Source organism: Labrus bergylta, chromosome 1, assembly GCF_963930695.1.
Source record: "Labrus bergylta chromosome 1, fLabBer1.1, whole genome shotgun sequence".
NCBI lineage: Eukaryota > Metazoa > Chordata > Actinopteri > Labriformes > Labridae > Labrus > Labrus bergylta.
This window is the reverse complement of record NC_089195.1, coordinates 34,710,358-34,735,463: the sequence shown is the minus strand read 5'-3', so window position 1 is coordinate 34,735,463 and position 25,106 is coordinate 34,710,358. Positions and strand designations below refer to the sequence as shown.

General features: G+C 39.9%; 3 protein-coding genes and 1 long non-coding RNA gene across 4 annotated transcripts in view; all 4 read left to right on the top strand.

Moving 5' to 3' along the window:
* Nucleotides 1-11,280, top strand: part of LOC110004813 (B-cell receptor CD22-like) — a 27,829-nt gene extending 16,549 nt beyond the window's left edge. Inside the window, 2 exon segments of the mRNA XM_065954779.1 lie at nucleotides 10,191-10,443; nucleotides 11,267-11,280. Coding sequence (XP_065810851.1) covers nucleotides 10,191-10,443; nucleotides 11,267-11,280 — 267 coding nt within the window.
* Nucleotides 11,281-15,119: 3,839 nt separating this feature from the next.
* On the top strand, nucleotides 15,120-20,151 carry LOC109979510 (B-cell receptor CD22-like). The gene is made up of 6 exons (XM_065959834.1): nucleotides 15,120-15,292; nucleotides 15,415-15,729; nucleotides 16,789-17,016; nucleotides 18,009-18,278; nucleotides 18,511-18,774; nucleotides 19,885-20,151. The coding sequence occupies exons 3-6, from the start codon at nucleotides 16,845-16,847 to the stop codon at nucleotides 20,148-20,150; spliced, it is 972 nt and encodes a 323-aa protein (XP_065815906.1). The 5' UTR covers nucleotides 15,120-15,292; nucleotides 15,415-15,729; nucleotides 16,789-16,844; the 3' UTR covers nucleotide 20,151.
* Nucleotides 20,152-20,330: 179 nt separating this feature from the next.
* On the top strand, nucleotides 20,331-21,359 carry LOC136179210 (B-cell receptor CD22-like). Its single transcript, XM_065954746.1, has 3 exons — nucleotides 20,331-20,601; nucleotides 20,701-20,955; nucleotides 21,055-21,359. Exons 1-3 carry the CDS (start codon nucleotides 20,331-20,333, stop codon nucleotides 21,357-21,359), a joined length of 831 nt encoding a protein of 276 aa, XP_065810818.1.
* A 136-nt stretch (nucleotides 21,360-21,495) lies between these two features.
* Nucleotides 21,496-23,830, top strand: LOC136180406 (uncharacterized). Its single transcript, XR_010667086.1, has 4 exons — nucleotides 21,496-22,551; nucleotides 22,653-22,713; nucleotides 23,179-23,381; nucleotides 23,519-23,830. It is a non-coding gene; the product is annotated as an uncharacterized lncRNA (long non-coding RNA).
* The last annotated feature ends 1,276 nt before the right edge of the window (nucleotides 23,831-25,106 follow it).

Genomic DNA, 25,106 nt, shown 5'->3' with positions numbered 1-25,106 from the left:
TGATTTAAAATAAACTGTACAGAAGCTATACACTGTATTAAATAAACTGTACAATGAGATGAACATATAAATATGTGTTCTTGTCTCTACATTAGTATCATTTTCAAAATATTAATATTATGAAACATATAATTTCAAAATAAAAATATGAACAACTTTAAAAATTAAAAAAACAACCACCATAACGGAAGTAATGTTATTCAAGTGTCTCTGCTCTAAATTTAAGGCTAGACGGACTTTGTTCTGGCAGGCCGTCAACCAACGATCTTGAGGAGCCTAAGAGAGCTCAAGAGCTCCCAGGAAAGTAGGTGGTTAGTGACTGAGATTTCTAGATAGATACATGCAGTAATATGATGTACTGTATATGCAAAGAGAGAGAGAGAGAAAGAGAGAGAGAGAGAGAGAGAGAGAGAGAAAGAGAGAGAGAGAGGAGCTCAAGGTGCCAGTTCCCCTGGTAGTCTAAGCCTATAGCAGCATGACTAAAAGCTGGTCTACACCAGCACCAGCCCTAACTATAAGATTTATCAAAAAGGAAAGTTTTAAGTCTATTCTTAAAAATACAGACTTCTGCTTCCTGGACCCCGGCTGGAAGGCGGTTCCAGAGGAGAGGAGCCTGATAACTGAAGGCTTTACCCCCCATAGTACACTTAGAGACTGTAGGTACCACTAGTAGGCCTACATTCTGGGACCGTAATGTTCTCGAGGGGCAGTACAGCACTAGTAGCTCCTTAAGATAAGATGGTGCCTGGCCATTTAGAGCTTTGTAAATGAGAAGAAGGATCTTGAATTCTATTCTAGATTGTATAGGGAGCCAGTGCAGAGAAGCCAACACAGGAGTAATGTGGTCCCTTTTCCTAGTTTTAGTCAGTACACGAGCTGCAGCGTTCTGGACTAGTTGAAGAGTCTTTAGAGACTTACCAGAGCACCCTGACGAAGGAGAATTACAATAATCCAATCTGGAGGTAACAAATGCATGAACTAGTTTTTCTGCATCATTTTGCAACAGGATATTCCTGATCTTGGATATATTACGAAGGTGAAAATAGGCTGTTCTTGAAATTTGCCTGATGTGAGAATTAAAGGACATATCTTGATCAAAAAGAACTCCTAGATTCCTTATAGTGGTGCTAGATGCCAGGCTGATGTCATTAAGGACAGTCACATCACTAGAAAAAGTCTCTCTGAGGTTTTTAGGGCCTAGCACAATAACTTCAGTCTTGTCTGAGTTAAGTAGCAAAACATTTCTGGTCATCCAGGTCCTAACGTCCTTAAGGCACGTTTCTAGCTGACATAACTGACTGGTGCCATCGGGCTTCATTGATACATAAAGCTGAGTATCATCTGCATACAATGAAACTGTATGGAGTGTTTCCTCATAATATTTCCCAGAGGAAGCATATATAATGTAAAGAGAATTGGTCCAAGCACTGAACCTTGTGGCACTCCATGGCAAACTTGCATAGAGGACTTATCATGAACATGTACAAACAGGATCTGATGGTCAATGGTGTCAAAAGCAGCACTAAGATCTAACAAGACGAGCACAGAGAGAAGTCCCCTGTCTGAAGCTAGAAGTAGATCGTTTGTAACTTTAACTAGTGCAGTCTCAGTGCTATGGTGGACTCTAAATCCTGACGGAAACTCCTCAAATAAACTGTTGTCATGGAGAAAGTCACACAGCTGATTAGCTACCACTTTCTCCAGGATATTAAGGTCCCTGTGACGTTTCACCTTAAATATGATGTTGCCCCCTCCCCATGTTGCGGAGGCGTAATGGGGATGAAATGATCTCCCTCTGTTCCGCCTTCACAGCTACTGCTGTGGTTCAAAGTTTATCAGCCCTTGGGGGCCTCCCTACTGGCCTGAGGGCCCCCAAGCAGTTGCCTGTTGATAAAAAGTAGAGGTGCTACAAGTGAAGGAGTTGGTGGGCACATTATGGTAATAACCCATGTTCTTATTTCTGGTTAACAGTGTGCATGTAATCAGACTAACATCTGAAGCTCTCATTAACCGAGACATCCGAAAAACAATGCTTATAAGGTATTAGCACAACAAAAAACGTTAGAATATTACATTTATGTTGATTAAACATTTCACCAGTTTAAACCACATATATTTTTTAAATCTGAGGAAGTAATCGGTCCAATTCACGATTTTATTGTGAAGTTCAAATGTCTGGATGTTGCGGGTAGCTCACACTAGCTTGACAGAGCTTCACTTACAATCAGTGTCCCATTGGTGTTTGCTGCTCAGTAATGTTTACCTCGCCGTAAAAAAAAGAGGTATGCTGCCACCTAGTGGTATTATTATCAAAACATCAGGTTAAAAAGAAAAAACCACCACACTGTAATTACTTTGCAGGGTTGGAAAGAGACAAGAATATTGTACTCAAATAAAAGGACAGTTACTTTTATTGACTTGAGTAAAAGTAAACGTTCTGGTGTATAAATCTTTTTAAGTGAAATAAAAAACTATTATTTTAAAGGTGTCTTAAAGAAACCAAGAACTGAGTAGTTATTTTGTACCTGAGGGGTTAAAAAGTAAAATCTTCCCCTCGTGCAAAAACAACAAGAATATGAATCTCCAACCCGGTGGTTTCAGTAAAACTTTAAATAAATGCCCTTCCCAATTTAAGGCCGGGCCCCGTTTAGAGTTGCTGCTTGACAACAACAGGCTAGGCAGGTCACTGCTTGGGGCCCCTGATCAGTAGGGGGCCAAACCGAAGACTGACAAACTTTAAACCACATGTTGCAGAGACTCAGAATTTTACAATGACATTTGAAAGCCTCCTTTGGGGGGTCCCATCTGACAGTACTCAATGATGTCGCACTGCTAAGCTTTCAAATCTTCCTGTGAAAACTTAAATGTGTACATTTTTCTTAGGGCCCGACAGGCTCTAGAATCGACGCTGCTCGTTTAGTATCCGGGTGTTTGAAGGACGTTTTGACAAATAAAGGTCGCTCTCAGTTAGAGGCCTCTGTGCATTGTGTTGATTAGCTTCAGCTTTTTTTAAATTCTCATTAGAGATAATTCATGTTTTCACATTTAAATATGTAAGAATGGATCAAATCTATTCAGTTAATTAAAAACTAGTCACACCAGTCACGTCGTCGTTTCATTCAGAGACGGATTTTGGACACAATTATGGATAACTGTGAATATAACAGCAACATTTGAATCAAAGCTGCAGCAACAAACGACGATTATGATGATCAGGAGCAGCTCTTTGAATCTAATTAGGCTCCCTGTGTGCATATAAATGCTCTTTAATTAGAGTGAACTGGAACTGAACAGATGTTTAATGAGCAAAAAGAAAAATGTGTTTGATTAAGAATGTGTCCTGAAATATGTTACTGTGAACGATGGTGACAAATGAAGACAATGGCAGTGATTATTTTTTGAAGGGTTGTTTTTATCTTATGTTATGTTGTTGATATTGTCATACTGATACGGCTCTATGACTTGTGATTTATTGGATTTATCTGATGATGCACACCTACACCTCTTGTCATAAATACTCAAAAAGAGGGAGCACAGGACAGCAAAGCGGTTCTGCTGTGTGCACCGTGCACAGAGGCTGTAAATGGTAAATGGACTTGGAGCTTGTATGGCGCATTTCTGGTCTTCTTACTACTCAAAGCGCTCAAAGGTTGCTGTGCAAAGAGTCCATCAGGAGTAACTAATCCCATTCATATTCATTCATACACCACTGACAAATCAGCAGGAGCAACTTGGGGTTAAGTGTCTTGCCCAAGGAGGCGGGGGATCGAACCCTCGACCTTCCAGGTGAGAAATGACCAACTCTACCAACAATATCATCTCCCCCTAATCTCTCCTTCCAATGTTTCCTGTCTCTCTTCGGCTGTCCTTCAAAATAAAGGCAAGAAGGCCCCAAAAAAATAACTTAAAAAAACACTGTTTGACTTTTACTAGAATTATTTCTAAGTTTTAAATTCAGATTCTGTGTCAACCCTGCTCCTTCCTCAGGCATGTAGTGACATTATGCCTGAGGGAGAAGCCAGCAGGTTATTAAAAAGAAAGATCTAGCATCCCTATAACTAAATAGTCAGGATTAGTTTTTGGCTGCAGGATTTCATTATTCCGATTCTGATGAGTTACTTTGTGTGGGAAACTGGTATCAGAGGATCAGAGCTCACCAGAGTGTCAGCTTTGTGTATAAAGTCGACTTTAATAAATCCACACATTCACTGCGGCGTCATTCATAAAATATTTAAATCAGGAGAGACTTCAGGAAGAGTTTACAAATATTTATTTAATGGTTTAGGAAAAGATAAATATGTAACATCTTTGATTAGACTCCGCCATGATGACTTCAAGAACTCAGAGGGGAAGCGAGGCTGACAGCAGGATAGGATAGACTCCCACTAAGGAGTCTAGACCCTGGTGGTGATAGAAGAAGTCAGGATGTGATGAGGAGTGGGTTTCTGAGTCTGGATCTGAACCCTGCTGAGCTGGACTGGAGGTGATCGGGCGGAGGGGGGTCTCAGCGATCGCACTGAAATGACAAACTGACTTCAGAAGAGAGAGGACCGGTTTGAAAATCTGACAGCAGCAGGGTGATTGGTGGAGAGAGGTCGTGGGAGATCTTGGTTTAGGAAACACAAGACCGAGACCAATCAAGTCCTTAAAAAGATTTGATAGATAATCTGTGCAGATGTGTTTTGTTCCTTTTTATTAACAGTCTGCCCTCCAGATGGCGAAGTTGGATCAAGGAAGAAAAACACAAATCATCATGTTGCATGCATCTGGTTTAAGGATTTAGATATCTTCAAATACTTTTGACATTTGCGATAATAGAGTTCCTAATAGAGTGGATGCATAATGCTCTGCTGTATTCCTGTCACAGTGGTGGTTTTAGTCGCTTTTCAAAAATAACCCTGCAGCCCGTATAGGTCCCTGTGGTACCAGAAATTGAATGCATGCATGCGTCCTCGGGACAACAAAACAGGAAAAACAAACCTTTATATCAACAAGGATTCAATCATTTATGTGATCAGGGACAGGAAATAACAAGGGATCATTTGTCGGAGAAAGGAAATGATCCTGCTCCTGTGAGGATGAGAAACAGCATTCATCTCAGAGATCCTGAACATTCATCGAGATCAATAGTTACTGCAAATGATTGAATCACCTCTGGATGTTTGAGAGGCCACATGCAGGGAGTCAAATCTGAATCTGAATCTTTCTAGTGAATTGTTTTTGTGCTGCTGAGTGCGTGGGAGTGGATTCCCCCTTTTAGAACAAACACAGTTATCATTACAGAAAACAGGTTTTTATTTCAGACTGTGAGCGTGTTAGACGACAAAAAAATAATAACTTTATTTATATAACACCTTTTAAAAACACAGGTTTACAAAGTGCTTTGACAAACAGCAAAAACAAGAACAAAGCAAACTAAACCAAATACAGAAGAACAGAAACAACAGCAAGAACAAACAAATGCAACAGATTCAACAGAAAAGAACCCAAAGTGCACGATACCCAACAGACATAAATAACCCGACCATCACAAGAAACATCAGAAGAACCATCAGAAGAACCATCAGAAGAACCCAGGAAACAAGAACCCAACAACACGAGCTGACACCAAGAGGACCAAAGATTTAAAAAGATGTAAGAAACTAAAAGAGATAAAAGCAAATAAAAAGATAACAGCAATAAGAAGGTAAGAGCAGTGAAAGAAATAGAAACAAGTGATTAAATTATCAAAAAAAAATATATTTATAATGATAAAAAGTATATATTCATATAAAACATAAAAAGACAAAGTAAGGTAAAAAATGACCAAGTTAAAACATAAGGAGTTAAGATAAGAGCATAAATAAAAGGACAGTAAGAAGTAAAAGAAGATAAAAATAGTCAAACCAGTAAGAAGACATTAAGAAGAGGACATCACATAAAAGCAAGTCTGTAAAAGTATGTTTTAAGAAGGGATTTAAAAGAATTGAGGGAATCTGTGAGTCTCACCTCCTCAGGGAGGTAATCACAGAAAACCTCAAAACAGAAACTAATTAAAGAACTACTACTTACACTTTTTAAGATTCTGGGTCCTGACAGACATTAATAACTCATGTGCTCTGAAAAAGGAACAAAGGAAACCTGTCAAACCTATGACACCGCTAACGATACAGCCTCACGCTACGTCTCAGTCTGTTCTGAATAATATCTGCAGGGTTGTACTCTCTCGGCCTCTCGGAGTGTCGCGTTCCCACCTCTGGAACTCCCTCCCACCACAAATCTGTAACATCGACTCTCTCTCCATTTTCAAATCTCATCTCAAAACACATCTTTTTAAACTGGCATATTCAGTCTGCTCATTCTCCGCCCGGTCTCATGACTCCTTCACATCCTGTACATTTGTGTTCACAGATCACAGAAAATGTTTTCGTAGAACAGTTCAGGCTGGCACTGACATGATAGCTATGAAATATGGAGCAAATTGAGCAGTCTGTAGTACTTATTCCTTGCAGTAGGAGGCGCTATGGTTAAAGTTGAGGTCCTTAACCCTAACCCTAAACTATTGTTATGTCAGTGTGTTCAGAGGCCAACCCTGATTGTGTAATTTGAGGCAGAACAGACAACGTATATGAGAGTTACAGCCACTTCCTGTTTAACGGCGAATGATGCATCCGTATGGCGAGAACGTTGGACGTAGGTGTTTGAGCTTAAAGTGCTGTATGGCCAAGGTGTTTGCATGATCCCCACCAATGGCTAATGCTAACTGAGAAGCAGTAACTTCCTGTTGTCAACAGGTGGCGCTGTGACTATGCAAAAAATGTCAAACATGGATGTGTTCAGGGCAGGCAGAACGTTATTCACCCCTCTTCCCGATATGATAGCATGTCATGTTGTACCAATGGATGCAGTATTTCGTGCAGTATTTCGTGCAGTATTTCGTGCAGTTTCATTAGATACCTGTATATCCCCTCTAGCTCGCGATGCCGTCTGGAAAATAGTAACATTTATGTCAACTGAGGGCACACTAACATTAGACAACAAGTTAACTGTTAGCAATAGCTAGCTAACAAAATGACTGCTAGCTAACTGGTAAACCGTTAGCGCGAGCTATTCTGTGAAATTGCTTGGTTGACATAACGGTTTTATGAGTTTAGCTAGTTAGCCGTTAGTTAGCAAGAGTTACAGCCACTTCCTGTTTATGGCAATGTGATTTGTGGACTTCCTGTTGGATTTTGAGCATGAGTGCAAGAGGGTTTATTGTAGGTGTCATCAAGATGGATATGCATAGTAACATTCAGAACAATAGGTCCAACGTGCTGCGGGGGCTGAATGTTTGAAATATTGTCGGGGGCGCCACTGAGCCATTAAGCCACGCCCACTCACTTAAATGGTATCAAATGTTTGACGTTACTACCAGGATTATATGTCTGAAGTTTCGGGACTGAACGACTATGTTAGGCCCGTGAAAAAACTGCTTCCTGTTCGATGGCGACAGCGCGTCCGTATGGCAACAGCGTTGGACGTAGGCGTTTGAGCTTGAAAGTCTTGTATGGCCACGGTGTTAGCATGGTCCACACCAATTTTGAGGGGGAATTGAGCTACTGTGTAGCAATGGCTAATGCTAATTGAGTAGAAATAACTTCCTGTTGTCAACAGGGGGCGCTGTGACTTATTTGAAAATATAGATAAGAAAGACTTTCGTGAATCTTATACTTAGGGCTGGCTCAGGTATGGACCAGCTCCTAGTTTTGCTGCTATAGGCCTAGGGCACGCTCACACTAGCAAAGTTGTCCCGTACCGTGCTTAAGCATGATTGTCCCCCCTCCCCATTCCCCTGCTGGCCTGCACTCACACTGCTCAAGGACTAACCGGGCCTGAGCAAGTTTACCTCTTGTACATAAGGTCGTAATACAACACAGGCATGGCTTTATGTTATCATGAAGCGTGCTTAGTTTACAAGACAGGCTTACTTGAGAAAAAAAAAGAAATGTCAGCTACTTTACTGACTTTTTGGCTTATTTTGAGTCATTGAGTCACACTCCGGGATGTCTCCATAATGAAGGCTGTCCACGTTGTGTACCTGTGTACTTGTGCTCATGCATGAACTGTACCGTGCCGAAGCACACCTCTTTGAATCATGCCAAGGCCAAGGAAGGATCGGAGCATTCTCACTGGTCAAACGAACTGGACTTTAGGGCTGTAAGTTTCCATTCATACAATCTGCTTTCTCATAATGCTGAGCTGAAACATCAAAAGAGTTGCTTGCAGACAAGGTGTTTCTCCTTTTAATAAGTCATGAGGTTTGTTAAAAACATCAACTGCTTCACAGGTAACTCTTATCAAGTATTTGAAAAACAATCTTTTTGAGGCAGTGTGCATCAGGTTACAGACTCTAAAGTCATAAAGGAACATTTTCAATTTCTGCTAGACTAGATTGGGGCAACTTAACCACTGCCTTATTCTGACATCCTGCCAGTGTACTTGCACGTTCAAAATTCATCTTTTTGTTTTAGGTCAGAGTTGTGGTTCTTCTCTCAAACTCCGCCTGTTTGCACCCATAGTTAAACCAAGTAAGCTTATTGTCTGCTGCAGCTGCTGATTGAACACGTTTCATTGGCTGCATTCTCACACATTTTATCTGAACTGCTGTCTGATGGTGTCTTTACATGGAGTTACATTAAAGATTCTTGATATTCTTATCCTTAGAAAGCCAACCTCGTTAGTGCCTTAGATTCTTTTTAAAATAACATCAGTACTGGACACCAGTCTGTAACTTCATGCATATTCATAATGTGAAGAGGAAGGAAGACAAACTTTAACAGCTTGACTTCTGCCGCCTGATGACCACAGAGGAACATTTGCTGTAGAGACGACATCTCCTCCCTGTTGTAAGTAGAACGATTCAATGATATGCCATTTATTGAAACATGTACAGAACTTCTGTTAATGTGTTTTATTTACTCTGAAGTCACACAGGGATGAGAGGAGCTATGAGTTTGAAAGCAGCAGTGAGTGGATTGGTTATCTTACTTCTCTCTGTGTCAGGTACTGTATATCCTCACGAAAACTTTCATCACTGAACGTATTTGGATAAGGCTTAAATTGCTTTTAAAATGATAAAAGAGTAGACTCTTTAATGTTCAGGTTTTTTAGATTGAGTGTTAGATATGATGCAAACTGTTAAAGACATGTTTGCTTCTGTTTCTTTCTATAATTAGATTGTTTTGTCTCACTAAGTTTCTAAGTCTTATGATGTGTTTTTTAACGTTTTCATACATTCAACATCCGTCTGCATTATTTTTCACAAACAGTGAACATTTTTGGAGTATTTTACAGTAAGAGAAGTTCTGAATAACTAAAGCTGCACTCCACAGTGTTTGACTTTACTTTTTATAACCTGTTAACTCTTCCTCATTTTAACATTCAAAAAGTTTGACCATACATTGATTTTCAAACTAAATGAAAATTGTTTGTAAATGTCTCCTCCAGATGCTCCAAAGCTTCCCTCTGTGTCAGTGAGTCCCTCTGCTGAGATAGTGGAGGGCAGTTCAGTGACTCTGACCTGTAGCTGTGACTTTTGATAACATGGAGGGAAAACTTTATTCTGCTCTCCTCCAGCAAAGACTAAAGCAACACAGTTCTGTTTGTTCAACTTCAAAATAAAAGCACTAGATGTCATACTGTTTACAAAGGGAAACTGAAATTCACAGAACAGAGAAATAAACATTTAATGGATCCAGTGTGGACAAGAAGCGATCAATGCTTCGTCATGCGACATCATATCTAACATCTGATGCTGTGAGGAGCATCGATGGGAGCTGGAAAACAACACTCCTGAATGTATTACACACCACCACCCAAAAGGGGGCAGCAGAGGGATACGTCCCTAAAACTAAAACATAAAGAGAGAGTCATCAGTAGTTTTGTCTTAGTGAGAATAGATTGTTTGAATTGATCCACTTGTTTTAATGTGCTTCATGTTCTTATACTCAGTGTTTTTATGAGATGTCTTGACTGTGATTGTAGCTGCTGGAACAGAGTCACTTAAAGGAATCATTAATTATCTATATATTGAAACAGGCTCATTCTTATCCCCTTTTCTGTTCATGTGATATGTCTCTAATATTATTTCAGTTTTTTCATCTTGACAATTCAAACATTTTAATGTTGAGGAAAAATTAAAACAGATGTTTTCTCCTCCAGATGCTCCAAAGCTTCTCTCTGTGTCAGTGAGTCCCTCTGCTGAGATAGTGGAGGGCAGTTCAGTGACTCTGACCTGTAGCAGTGATGCTAACCCAGCAGCTAATTACACCTGGTTCAAGGAGGATGAAGACTCACCAACAGCTTCAGGACAGATCTTCACCATCTCTAACTTCAGTGCTGATCACAGTGGGAGATATTACTGTGAAGCTCAGAACACAAGAGGACGTCATAACTCCACCTTACATCTGCTTGTTGTGGCAGGTAAGTTATTAACATTCACCTGCACACACACACACACACACACACACACACACACCTGTTTACTGCACCAGACCAGATTCACATTCTAATAGATAGAAACTAATAATGCGATAAAAAAAGGGAAACTTCAGAGAGGAACCTCCATCCTGTCAGAATCTGACTGAATGATGAACAGAGGGTATCCTGACCTACTGGCCTGGGGGACCAATCAGCTGCCTGCCTTGCCTGTTGACAAACAGCTTCTCTGAATACCATCGACAGAGACGCTCTTAGACTGATAAATAAAAGTCTTTGAATGTGAGTGAAATCTTCTGAGAAATGTGACTATTTATTTATGTTATGTCCTTCTTAAAACCCTGAGAGGAAGATGTTAATCATGACCTTCATCTGATACATACGTCTGCACTTTTGAACTTTAATCGGAGGGAAACTCGTCTCACTGTGAAGTACAAAGACCCTTCACTTTTATCATCAAACATCTGAGGTAAACCCTTCTTCTTCCTGTGAGAGATATCTTCATGCTGAGTGGGCAGATTTTTAAGTTCTTATCTCATCTTTAAGTAAGCGTTTCCTTTAAACTGTGTTTCCACTCATGTAGACTCCTTCTCATCAGAAAGTATCTAAAACAAGAGGTCAAGTTGGAAGAAGACTTTAATAAAAACGAGTCGTTGCTCTCTGAACCTCCCTCTAATCTACCTAACAAGAAATAAAACAACAGACAACAAGAGAGCTGAAAATAAGACTGCTGGATTTCATTCAGGAGAGATAAGTACATGACTCAAAGCCTTATTGTACTTCATTATGTGTTTTATTCTGATTTTAGGTTTGGCATTGTAAACATATGTTTCCCACTTTACAAAACTCCTTAATTTCTTAGTATGATAATGTATGTCTCACTAAAACAAACTAATGTGCTGGTGGCGCAGTGGTTGGTGCGCATGCCCCATGTATGGAGGCCATGGTCCTCCAAGTGGGCGGCCAAGGTTCAAATCCCACCTGTGGCTCCATTCCCGCATGTCATACCCCACTCTCTCGCTTCCTGATTTCCAACACTGTCCTATCTCTCCAATTAAAGGCACAAAAAGCACAAAAATAAATCTTTAAAAAAAACAAAACTCATTATTTTAGTTTCCTTTTGTGATCTTTTTAACTCATGAACATTGAAGACCCTTAAGTCCGGTTCTTCCCTCAGCTGTAGCCTTCACATCAGGTCCAATCTTTTAAACTTGTTTCCTTCCCAGTTCGTCCCAACAGGTTGTTCCATGCAGGCTGAATGTCTGGTTGTGGGTTAAAAAGCTCTGTTTCACAATAAGGAGTAAGTTGATTAATGTAACTTTAAAACTGATATATCACTCTATTACTGACAAGGATTACACAGGCCCATAACTGTCCATGTGGTGTCGGACACATCGGAAAAACAAGTTTTCGAGTTGTAAAATGCACATGAACGCCTGCTCAAGTCGCAACAACAACTCGGAAACTCAGAAAAGAATTAGGTGCCCGACTTCCCGACTTGACGTCAGAATCGTTATGACATGGGGGGCAAAATATATCATATATATCAGCTCAAATATAACTCATCACAGTAAATGCCCAGGGACAACAGATGGAAATAAGCTAGCTAAATCTGATACAAAGCATCTCTTCTCTTCTGAGACTAATGTTGTTGTTTTGTTTTTTTTACGCTGTCCCTGATTCTAAACTAAACTAAACTAACTAGCATTTCTCTGATCTTCTTCTTTGTAGCATCAACGCTGTTTTGTGCTGTTGTTACAACATTCAGACTTTCTGAACTGAAATCACATGAACACACTGAAGTCGGAAGAACGACTTCCCAACTCATAAACTTGGATCACCGAGCAGCACCTGAATGCAGCAACAGAGGTAGTGTCCCCAAATCAGACATCACACACCTGTTCTATTTTTACTTATAAAACACAGCACAGTCTACTTGATGAAACATTTGTAAACGGCACACACTTTAAAATCATTATACGTACATATCATTGAAATACCAGGTCCTGAAAATATTTTTAGCTGTCAGGGCTTGCTCTTATTCTGACTTATGCATAAAAGGAGGAAGGGCGAGTGTGGTCTTTTTTCTGTTTAACACAAGTTAACTATATATTTTTAGACCACATCCTCATTTTAAGAAGAAGAAAGTTTAATGTGACGACCTCACACCAGTGTGTCTCATGGATGTGATGAACCTGTTGATTTAACAGAGACGAGAGGAGCAGCTATGAGTTTAACAGCAGCAGCGAGTGGATTTGTCATCTTCCTTCTCTCTGTGCCAGGTAACTTACTTCCACATTTATACTTCAAGGCAAAGAGCAGACTTTAGAAAGTCAGAGGAGATGTCATTTTAAATTCAATACAAAATATTGAAGTTTCTGTCACGACTGTTACTGTTTATAGGAAGTCCAGCAGACTCCCTTAACCTAAAATTATAAACTTTAAGGATCATGCACCATTTGAGATGGAAGAGTTGTGTTGAGATGTTTTCTTTAAAATAATTGATCTGCATTCCTCCAAACTGACCGTTAGCATGTTTTTGGTCCCTGGTGGAGGGTGGTGCCCCATAGTTATTCATTCTGGTTGATGATTTTTGTTTTTCAGTAGATATTGGTATGGAAGGGGAGCCGGTGGCCTGGTTGTTGGTGCGCATGTGTGGAGGCTGTGGTTCTCCCTCTCTCTCTCCCTCCCTTCTCTCTCTCTCTCCAGATTCTGACTCTGTCCACTGTCCTGTCTCTGGATAGGGGCGTAAAATACCCTAAAATAAGCCTTAATATATATTAATATCAATACTTATATATATTATTAGTAGTAGTAGTATATTGTTAATAACTGAATTGCTAAACATCTAATCCCACAAGTTTGAAAATGCTGTCTCTCTCTTTATTATCTACCCATCACAGTTTTTGCTCACACCTCATTTCTCAGCAGTTTCCATTCACACTCTGCTGTCGCCGCATCACGGACAGGAAACAACTCAGCAGAGCAGAGTTTAGTTCTCATGTACTCCACCCTTCTAATATTTATTTATTTTACCTCCTGGTCAAACAAAACAGTTTTAAACACAAATGTTCTCGACACTGAGACCCCTGGCTGCACCCTCTATATCATGTCTTTATCGTCTTTAATAGAGATCAGGTGTACTTCAACTGTTGCTCCGCCTCTTTTCCCTTTTGCAGTAACCTCTATTAATAACAGATATCTGTATATTAATGCAGAGTCTGTACATGCATGACCATTTGGATATATGAAGTGTTCTGCTGTCTGGTTGGTGGTTGAGTAGTATTGACAAATGATGTTTGAACAGTCTAAGATTGTGTTCACACCTTGCATTGTCATCCCTGGGTGATCTTATAACAAGTGGACAATACCTTAGTACAGGCGTTCAAACTTTGCATGGACAGAATCTGTTGTTCTCCCAGGTTTTAAGTTGAGTGGGCGGTCCTAAATGCTGCAGTGAACGCATGAGTGTTTACACTATCAATCCAATGTGAACAAATGCATGCCACACCACGTCTGTATGTGGTCCGAGCTGTCAGAACTCAGCCCATCCTCAGGAGGCATTGGGGCGCGTTCACACCGAGCATTAAGGCTATCCACTTGTCATCAGATCACCAAAGACGGCTGTTAATGAAATGTGTGAAGAGCCTCTTTGGGCGTTTTCACATCTAGCCTGTTTGGTTCAGTTAAAAAATATCTTGAGTCTGTAGCAAGTTTGTGCTGGTGTGAAAGCTGTCAATCAAACCCTGGTGCAGACCAAACAATCATATCCGGATCGCTTGAAAAGGGGGGTCTGGGTTCACTTGTTTTTTGTGCAACTTGTAGAAAAACAGGAAACAGTCTTATTTGTAATTAAACCAGCTAAATTAGCCAGTATCTCAGAGAATTATGGGTAGGTTTGTTCACCTTTCACGACCACCACAGCAGCATGAAGAATCATGTTAGGCAGACTGTAAATAGTAACTTCTGCACAAAGAGACTTGACCTTTTCTACATTATTAGGATAGCTGCTAGCTTTGTCTCACTCTGACATCAGGTGTAGTCGTACTAGTTGAAGCACCTCCACTATGAATGAAGGTTTGACTCATGATGCTGCTCTTACTGTAACTGTGGTTCTTGATGTGCTCTATTTTACAGTGATTCAGGGTCAGGCTGGCTGGAGAGTGACTTACTCCTCTACTAAAGTCTGTGCCTTAAGAGGATCAACAGTCGTACTAAGGTGCACCTACAGCTACCCATCTACTACTACAGTTCAGAAGTCCTTCTGGTTTACTAAAGTCCAGGATAGAAAAAAGGTAGATCTGCAAACAGACTCACAGTACACAGGTCGTGTGACCTACAGCTCTAAATCGAAGGACTCCACTCTGACAATCACAAATGTGGGAAATAGTGACTCAGCTGTTTACAAGTTCAGGTTCATAACAAACCATCAAGATGGAAGTTATACTGGTGATCCGGGAGTCACTTTGTCCCTCACAGGTAATGTTTTCATTCATTTGTTGATTATTTTAAAAACAATAAAACAACAATATCAATGTCTTCTTTTATATTTGTGCATATGAATATAGACAGTGTTGTCTTAAATTTCCTCTCTGTTCTCTCTCCACACATCCAGATCTTCAGGTGAAGGTGAGCACATCTAGATATTCTTCTTGGGCAGATCTGACATGTGTCAGCAGTTGTACTCTCCCTCCTCATTCCTCCTACATTTGGTTCAAGAATGGAGAGAAAATCCCCAGAAAAACATCCTCGACTTACTCAGCCTACTTTGAATATGCAGACAGCTATTCCTGTGCTTTACAGGAACACCAGGATTTCCCCTCTCCTCCAGTGTGTGAGTTAACTTCACAATCTGCTTCGAACAAAACAACATCTGGTAGTGGAGACGTGTAACTACTTGTTTTTTTTCTCTTGTGAGTTTTTACTCTGTTTTAAATGATTTGTTTAATTTTCCAGGTGTTCATGGTGAAACCTGTAACAGAGTGAAGTACGATGTCAGAACCATCTGTGCACCCAAAGGCTCATCAGTGGACATTTATTGTACTTACAACGGTCATGAAGCGGTCACTTCAAAGTTCTGGTTCAGTCCTGAACATAGTCAGCATTGGTATCAGTCAAATCGTGTTCAGGTCTCTGAAAGAGAGAGAGGACGCTCCATTCTGAGAATCTCTGACCTGAGAGAGAGCGATTCAGCCCAGCATCGTTTCAAATTTACAACAAGAAGCTTTGAATGGAGGAGCAGTTTACCTGGAACAACTCTGACTGTCACAGGTACTAATGAACGCAGAGCCATGGAGACACACAAACACAGAACCTGAACTCATCACTATCAGTTTGTACTCACTGTTTTATATGAACAAACAGGTCATGCTTGTGTGTTAATGATAAGAGAGCCTTTGTGATGAATGTCACCACTCAGCGTCTTTTACTTTAGAGCAGAAGTTCTCAACTGGTGGGTCGGGACCACAAAGTGGGTCGCAGAGCCGTTTTCAGTGGGTTGTGAATTTGTGTTTGGAAACATAAAGTGTGCCAAAAAGTCTATGAGTGCTTTAAACATGTTTTGTACCATCTGAGGTCCAAACTGCACAACATTTAAATACATCTCATTGGTTGACAAATATCAGATGATTTGGTTTACACTTCCTCATAGTTGATATTCGGTCCTGAGGCGAGACCAGTTGAGAACCAACGATTTAGAGAAATCCAACTTTTTAGCAGCTTCTCTGAGTTTTTTAGTTTCAAATCTTTGAACTCTTCAGATAGAAGCTTTTGTCCTTTACTTTTCTTTCTTGGGAAACCAATCTGTATTTGAAGAGCCCTAATTCTTAACAAACGTTACCTGAAGACAATCTGAAGAGGGGAAGCTTGTTTAGGCTCGGTTTTACACCAAGCTGTAAAGTATGTCAGACAGAAATGATCATTATATTCTTGCTGTTGTTTATGTTCTTCTGTGTTTGGTTTAGTTTGCTTTGTTCTTGCCTTTGATGTTTGTCACAGGACTTTTTAAACCTGTGTTTTTGAAGGTGCTATATAAATAAAGTTATTATTGTTATTATTATTATTATTATTATTATTATTATTATAATTATTATTATTATTATAGAAAAGACGCCTAATTTGTGTGCGCTGACTGAGTCAGACCAAAAAAAGGCATTTTAATCCAAGTTCTCTGTTGGAGCTTTTCTGTCAGAATAAAGGCTGTGTGGTCACAGACTCTTAGTTTTCTTGCTTTGACTTCTAGATATTGTGGAAGTTCAAATGATGTGCATCTAAATCTAATCTCTCTCTTTTTAGAACAGAGACAATTCACTTTTTTCCCTCCATATCCAGCGTTACAGGTTCAGGTTAAAAGGATAAGAGCCGGTCAGCATTCCATTGAGGTGGAGATGACGTGTCACAGCAGCTGCAGTGAAGTCGGTCGTCTCTCATACGTCTGGTTCAGGAACAAACAGAAAATAACCGGAGCTGTGACTTCTACCTATAAAGGCTGGTTTTATCTTGAGGATGAAATCTCCTGTGCCTTAAACGGACATGATCGATTCCCCTCTCCTTCAGTGTGTGAGTAAACTTGACTAAATCACAAAACACACTTAAAGACTAACGCCACAGCACACTTACACTTTAAGTTCCCTTAAAACCCTGCTGGAATCTTATAGATTTAAAAGTCCAATGTGTAAAATATTTCCTGAATTAAATTATAAACTGACCTTAGTATATCATCAGACATTGAGGAAACAAGCGATGTTGAAGTGGTGTGGAACGGAAAACCAACAGGTGTTGCAGCGATGGAAGTGGGGAAGAGAAGTGGTTCAGATAGAAGTGATTGTACCCGACCTAAAAAGCCTCTGCATGTTTCTAATAAGCTCCACGAGCAGAAACGTGCTCAAACTAGGATCAATATTGGAGATGCTTTTGAAAAATGGAGAGAGGTTAGAACACAGAAAGGTTTACAGACCCATGCAGAGCTGGATAAACACTGAAGCTTCAGAGTCCACCACATGGTGACCTGAGTGAGCATGGACTCTAGAGAGGAGGGGGCAGAGGGAGACAGCGTTCTACAATGTTTAGAATTTGGACTGCAGTACCCATTTTAAACACTAGGGGTCAGAGTTACATATTGCTCCTTTAACTCTGTTTACAAATGAGTAATATTAAACTGCTCGGTAACAATTTTCAAATGATCACAACAGAGTTAAAACAGAATCTGAGTACAAAAGCAACCAAAGATTAAGCTTCAGTCTCGTGAAGATATCAGTGATGAAGCAAAAGCTAAAACGATTAACACATATTCAATGTTTTAGAAAGAGACTCCTCAAGATAAAGTGGAATTGCATGGCCTTTGTTTAACAGTTTGTTACATAGACTGCACAGAATTGATGTCAAGACAAAATAAAAAAGAAGTAAAATCAGGCTCCATGGTCAGCACTTTACAGTCACTGTGACAGAAAGATGAATCAAAAAGGAACATAAAGACATCTAGATAAAAATGAACATGTATCTATGATCAAATGTTCTTATCTTTAAGTAATGTCTCCTGATGTCTTCCTCAGATGCTCCAAAGCTTCCCTCTGTGTCAGTGAGTCCCTCTGCTGAGATAGTGGAGAACAGTACTGTGACTCTGACCTGTAGCAGTGATGCTAACCCAGCAGCTAATTATACCTGGTACAAGAAGAATGGGAACCCAGACTTTCAACCGCTCAGTAAAGGACCAGAGCTCGTCTTCAGCTCCGTCCAGTCGTCTGACTCTGGAGAGTTTTACTGTGCGGCTGAGAACGATCTGGGGAGGAGAACATCTGAACACTTTATCTCTGATGTGAAATGTGAGTGAAAAATGACAAACAGTTTTTATCTGTCCCGTCTCTTGAATTTCATTCACACTAAGCTACAATCTGTAGCTGAGGTAAAATTTGAGTTTTGTGAAATATGTTTCAGACCATCAACAGCTAAAATGTTGCTACACAAAGTTATTCACACTTTATGATTTAATTACTCTGTGCTATGGTGGTAGCATACCTCAACATAGAATAATCACTGCTAACACATCTTCTCCAGATGCTCCAAAGCTTCCCTCTGTGTCAGTGAGTCCCTCTGCTGAGATAGTGGAGGGCAGTTCAGTGACTCTGACCTGTAGCAGTGATGCTAACCCAGCAGCTACTTTTAAATGGTACAAGAGAAATCAGACCCCTCGATACCTTCATGAAGGAGCACAGCTGGTCTTCAACTACATTCAACCCTCGGCCTCTGGAGAGTATTACTGTGGATCTGAGAACAAGCTGGGGAGGAAGAGGTCTGGATACGTCTCTATCAATGTGAAATGTGAGTGAAACAGCAGAAATGTTCTTGAAGATATTATGTGTAAAGAAGAAACTCTCACCTACAAATAAACACACTACTATAGTCTCTTTGACAGATTCAAGTTAAAGGACCAGTGTGTGAGATTTAATCAGGACTTTAATGTGACGATTTAAAATATTTTTACTTGAGTTTAATTACTTTAAAAGTTTGTAATGTTAATGATTGTTTATGTCTGCACTTCACAAAGTTCACAATGCTTCACATGTTTCTATAATAAACCAGAAGACTCAGAACAAACGGCTGCTTTAGAGCGGGCCTTCAGTCTACTGAAGCCGGGCGACTCTGAGCCATTTCAGGACGATTTCATCAAAATCTTTGAGTCGACTGATTTTTCATTCTGCCTGATCTCCCGTTGTTAGTTGTGCAGTGTACACTGAGGCTCGACAGCCTATCATTGTCTGATCAGCTGCTTCAGACTGGTCGGATGATTTTCTGGCACGTTTGATATTTTGCCCACACTCACATAGCAGAGCCATGCGCAGATCCCACGACTTCAGGACTTTTCCCCCCTGATTGTGTCTGCGCAAACTGACAGAAAACATCCTAAATCACCATGGCAACAGTAGACACGCCTGTTTAATCCAAAAGAAACGATGGCAGGAAATATCTGCAGACCTCCAGCTGAGAGGGAACACTTGTTATTATTTAGCTGCTAGTTAGCTTGTGCGTGTGTGTGTGTGTGATTGTGTGTGTGTGTGTGTGTGTGTGTGTGTGTGTGTGTGTGTGTGTGTGTGTGTGTGTGTGTGTGTGACCAGTGATCTCTGTTTTTGCTTCTATTCAAAGATCTCATGTTAGTGTGTATTTGAGTCGTGCATATGAGACAGATCTATTGATGATGGTGAATGCTCTGTCCTGATTTCACTCGTACAGTGTGAGTCGACATTCCTCCATGAATTTCAAACAATCGTACAGAGTACGCTGAGCTTTAATGATTGTTGTAAACTCTGCAGGTGAAGAGGGGAGCATCGAGGGAGGGGTTGTCAGCTGGTTTCAATCTGCACCCTCAGCACTTTATTCCACTTAATTCTTCTTTGGTCACTTCAGTTATATTTTTATTCTTCTCTCCTCAAGATGCTCCATCAGTTTGTTCAGCGTCTGTGAGTCCTGCTGGTGAAATCAGAGAGAACAGTAGAGTGACTGTGACCTGTAGCTGTGATGCTAACCCAGCACCTGAATACACCTGGTACAAGGTGAACGGTCGTGAACTCAGTAAAGAATCAGAGCTCGTCTTCAGCTCAGTTCAGTCCTCTGACTCTGGAAGGTATTACTGTAAAGCTAAGAATGATCTGGGAGAGAGGACATCTGGATACGTCAAAGTTGAAGTGAAATGTGAGTGAAAAACATTTTCTTTGAAAAGCAACATTGAGCTGATTTCTCATTTGAAGGTTTAATTTGCTGATCATATCTGCTTCCTCTAGCTCTACTTCACACTCACAGTCTGCAGCTAAAGCCCACTGAGCACTGTTTTTTCATCTTGACAATTCAAACATTTTAATGTTGAGGAAAAATTAAAACCGATGTTTTCTCCTCCAGATGCTCCAAAGCTTCCCTCTGTGTCAGTGAGTCCCTCTGCTGAGATAGTGGAGGGCAGTTCAGTGACTCTGACCTGTAGCAGTGATGCTAACCCAGCAGCTAAATACACTTGGTTCAAGGAGAACCTGCTAAAAGGACAAGGGCAAAGTTATTATTTCCCGTCCATCAGGTCTGAAGACAGAGGGATTTACTACTGCCAGGCTGAGAATAAACATGGACAGATCAAATCTCTGCAACATTTGTTAGATGTCCAGTGTAAGTCACACTCAGTTTTACTTATCGTGCTACAAAAGTTCTTTCAAATCATGAATTTCAATACTAATGGGAGTTCAATCTGTAATTGTTGTCCTCCAGATGCTCCAAAGCTTCCCTCTGTGTCAGTGAGTCCCTCTGCTGAGATAGTGGAGGGCAGTTCAGTGACTCTGACCTGTAGCAGTGATGCTAAACCAGCAGCTAAATACACCTGGTTCATAGAGAACCTGCTTAAAGGACAAGGGCAAAGGTATTTTTTCCCATCCATCAGGTCTGAAGACAGAGGGATTTACTACTGCCAGGCTGAGAATAAACATGGACAGATCAAATCTCTGCAACATTTGTTAGATGTCCAGTGTAAGTCACGCTCAGTTTTACTTATCGTGCTACAAAAGTTCTTTCAAATCATGAATTTCAATACTAATGGGAGTTCAATCTGTATTTGTTGTCCTCCAGATGCTCCAAAGCTTCCCTCTGTGTCAGTGAGTCCCTCTGCTGAGATAGTGGAGGGCAGTTCAGTGACTCTGACCTGTAGCAGTGATGCTAACCCAGCAGCTAATTACACCTGGTTCAAGGAGGATGAAGACTCACCAACAGCTTCAGGACAGATTTTTAACATAAACAACACAAGTCCTGAACACAGTGGGCATTATATTTGTATCGCCCAAAATACCAGAGGACGTCATAACTCCACTGTACATCTGACTGTTTTGGAAGGTAAGCTTCACCCACACTGTTTCACAGGTCATATGACTCTATGACAGGAACAGCGGTCTAAAGGAATAACAACACTCTGATTCAGTCGGGAAGGCCACCCAATAGACCTCAGTAAAGGTTCTCCATTAGTCAGTCTCTTGGTATAACTAAAGACTTCCTCGATTGAATTCTTCCCAGGACGCCTTCCAGAGACTCCGAGAGGGGTTCAGTTTAGTTCAGTTTAGTTTCTTAGGATATCAGGTTAAGGTTAGGCTGACAGTACCTCTGCAACACTGAGGCACGAGGGGAAGGCGGACCTGGATTACAGCAATGCTGCAGCTTTTCTTCCTGAGGTCCACAACACCCATTACAGTGTGACTGTGTCATCTTACAACTTAAAACCAACATAACACTCATTAACATAAACAACATTCAATACACAGCTTTCATCCTAACACATAACATTACAGGACTAACAGCAAGACAAAACATGAACACAATGACAGGGTGAGGACAGCTTCTAGGAAATTATGATCATACGATTGTTCAATCCATGGCAGTGACATTTGAACCCGTTCAGTTCCTCTGTACACAATCTACTGATGAGTTAAAGAATATATATACATGTACCTGCAAAATGCATCTGTCTAAACATACACACACATAAACAATAAGCAAATAGAACAATCAAAGAGTTACAGGAGGAACATAAATCAAATAAAATGTATAGCTTGTTGGATGGCAATAGATGAATTTACTCGGTCAAAAGATACTGCTTTAATAAACATTTGAATTTAGTTTTCTTGTTTTCTTAGTTCATGTATCTTTGAAGTGAGTTCCATTCCTGCATTGCTCGAAACATTTACTGTTTGTTTAATTGAGTTGGTTCTTGCTTTAGGTAAAATGAAGTTCCCTCCTGTTGCATGCCTGGTTGAGTAGTTTTGAGATGCTGAACTAAACGTTACATTTTTAAGTCTTTGTCACAATAATGTTTTTGATAAATGTCAAAAGTGAGTATCGTAGTCTGTTTTTAACAGTAACAGGGTGTTTGTCCTTCGTTTGGGTCTTATTTCTTTTTCAATTTCACCAAAAGAAATTACAATAAGTTGTAAGAATGTGTTCATGACGTGTTTTTACTTGTAAGGTTAACTTTCTGTCTCTGTCTGTTTCAGCAGGAGGATGGAAACTGACGACTGCTGTGACAGTTCCTGCTATTTTCCTCATTATCATACTCATCTTTGTCGTCATATGGATCATGTGAGCAGTTCTTTTTCAGCAAATACTTGTTCATGATTAATGCATTGTACCCTCACAAACAACAATATGGTTTACTTTTCTATTTGAATGCACCTCACCAGAAAGAAGAGGGCCTGCAAGCAACCGTCTGAGCCCGGAGACAGACCAGAGAACAGTGAACAGGTGAGGAAGTCTCTGAATTTATGAATCAGGGACGGTTGAACTCTTGACATAGTGTTTGATTTGTTTGCCTACAGCAATGTTTGTCCTATTTGTTTGCTGTAAGTGCTTAAGCTTTTGCTCTCTCCATCCTGGTGCTTCACATGTTGGGTTTTTCCAAAAAACTGATGATTTTCTGAGAGCTCCCCAAAAAAGGAAAGTGAGACCTTTTGGGTTGCGTTGCTTTCCTGGCCTTGATAAAGACACCCAAGGATCATCAGCATTCAACAAGGCAAACCATAACATTATGAACTGCTTTTAATGAAACACCAAAAACAGGATTGGTTTCTGATTCAAGTCTCAAGTTCCCTCTTTTGCTTTCAGTAAAATTACAACTTCTGTCTCTGTAAATAACTCAAGCCTTGAATCCTGTCTTTCAAAAGTCTGTCTGTAAATAATTGAATACTCTTTGTTGTCCGGTGTTCACAGATACAACCAGCAGAGGAGCAGGATGAGCTTCAATATGCCACTGTCGACTTTTCCAGGAACCAGGCTGATCCTCTCTACTCCAACATCCAACCAGTTAAACCCCAAACACACAAGAAGAAGAAGAAGGAAGAAGAAGAAGGAGAACAAGAGGAGATGGTTGAGTACTCTGTGGTTAACTTTAACAGCGGCGGTGCAGCCCAGAGGTAAAACAACTCCTCACATAACATGATCTTTAACCACAAAACTATTGTTTTCATCATTCTGTTTATTGTGTTTTCATCATTTACCGTGATCACTGTTGGCCTGTTATCATATAATCTCATGTCTTTCTTCTTCTCAGCACCAGTGGTCAGCAAGCTGCAGATCCAGCTGCATTGTACAGTACAGTCAACAAACATGGACGAAGAAACCTCTAGTTTACTCTCATCCAATGAAATCCTTACAGGAAACCACTTTGAGAATGAATCCTCGGGACAGACTCCTTCAAGAACGCAGCTAGACCTGCATTTAATAAATGACTTAAAACAGATAAATGATGTTAGTATTAAGCTTTGTGAATGACTTGCTGTGGTCCACCTGTAAAGTGATTATGAATTATTTTACAGGATTAATAATATGAGTTTTACATTAACAAGACTCAGGTTTAAACAAATCAAACAAGTATTACTAGTTAAAAGGTATATACCTTTATTGTTAATTGTTGTTGTGAAGATTCTAATTTTGTATTCATCTGTTTCTTATTGTTTTGTGGGGGAAGCTTTTATTTTGAAGGCTGATTTGCTTCTTACCTGCTTTAAACCGGATATTAAAAGACTCAGGTAGGTAGACAGTCAGTGTGTTAATTGATTTAAAAAACCCACTGTTATCCACGCCCTCACATTTTAGCAACCAGCTGGAAGGTGTACAAGGTACAACCTTTGTAATCTTTATGATGTTTTCAGTGATTTATTTAAGCGTGCTAGCCTTTAGCTTAGCCATGCTATCTTATTCGCTCGCCCTTAGACCTTGGTTAATTTAGTCCTGTTAAATGTAGTTATTATGTTGATTTTTTTGCTAAATTTAATTGCTCATTTTATGTGTATTTAAGGCCTATAGTTATCAATACGTGATTTATATATATTCTTTGGTGTAGTTAGTAAATGTTATTAATATGGTTCTTTAACTTTGTTGTTTGACTTGGTAAAAATGTTCTAAATTAACCTGACTATCTATTTTTATACCTTATCTCTTGTTATGTGTTAATATTATAAATATTTATGGTCCTTTTCTCTGTTTTGGGTTTAATGGTTATTTGCATGTTTATAAAGTTTGTCTTTCTGTTGTGTTTTATGTACAGCTCTTACGGTTTGTTTGTGAGTTATTGCACAGCATGAAGCAAAAAAGTAAAGTAACATAAACCAACAGATAAAGGATTCATCAATTGCTGTAGCTGGGTTTGCTACAGCTACCATGCCCATTCCAGGTGGTCAGATTTAAATGCACCTGTAGCCTGTGTGTGGTGTCGGTAAGAGAGCAGAAACACACCGAGCACAAAGGTTGTACTGTCACCACATGTTTGGCATTCATCTAAATGTCTGTAGTTAGTTCACCTGTTGCTTATATCCTTGCTTTTATTCACTTACAAGTTTTACTTAAATGGTTCTCTTGTAATGTGTCACAGATGTAAATGAGTAATGTAAAATGTTTACACTTCCTGAACCAAATTTCAATGAAATACTTCTGCAAACAATGTAAAAAGGGATCAAATGTAAATTTAATTTTTCCAAACAATCAGAGATGAATGACAAAATGTAAATGTCCTGACTCTCTGATGTTTCACTGCCCTCTAGTGGAGAGGCTTTTATTCTCACATTCAGGCTTTATCATTCAGTGCTCCCTAAACGGGATAAATAAACATTTTAATTTATCATTTGATTTATGATATAATA

What these genes read in the sequence shown, in the direction of transcription:
- LOC109979510 (XM_065959834.1), top strand. Translation starts at nt 16,845, where the DNA reads ATGACGTGTCACAGCAGCTGCAGTGAAGTCGGTCGTCTCTCATACGTC. An exon ending in CTTTATCTCTGATGTGAAAT is followed by an intron (nt 18,279 to 18,510) that starts GTGAGTGAAAAA and finishes CATCTTCTCCAG; the next exon opens with ATGCTCCAAAGCTTCCCTCT. An exon ending in CGTCTCTATCAATGTGAAAT is followed by an intron (nt 18,775 to 19,884) that starts GTGAGTGAAACA and finishes TCTCTCCTCAAG; the next exon opens with ATGCTCCATCAGTTTGTTCA.
- LOC136179210 (XM_065954746.1), top strand. Translation starts at nt 20,331, where the DNA reads ATGTTTTCTCCTCCAGATGCTCCAAAGCTTCCCTCTGTGTCAGTGAGT. An exon ending in ACATTTGTTAGATGTCCAGT is followed by an intron (nt 20,602 to 20,700) that starts GTAAGTCACACT and finishes GTTGTCCTCCAG; the next exon opens with ATGCTCCAAAGCTTCCCTCT. An exon ending in ACATTTGTTAGATGTCCAGT is followed by an intron (nt 20,956 to 21,054) that starts GTAAGTCACGCT and finishes GTTGTCCTCCAG; the next exon opens with ATGCTCCAAAGCTTCCCTCT.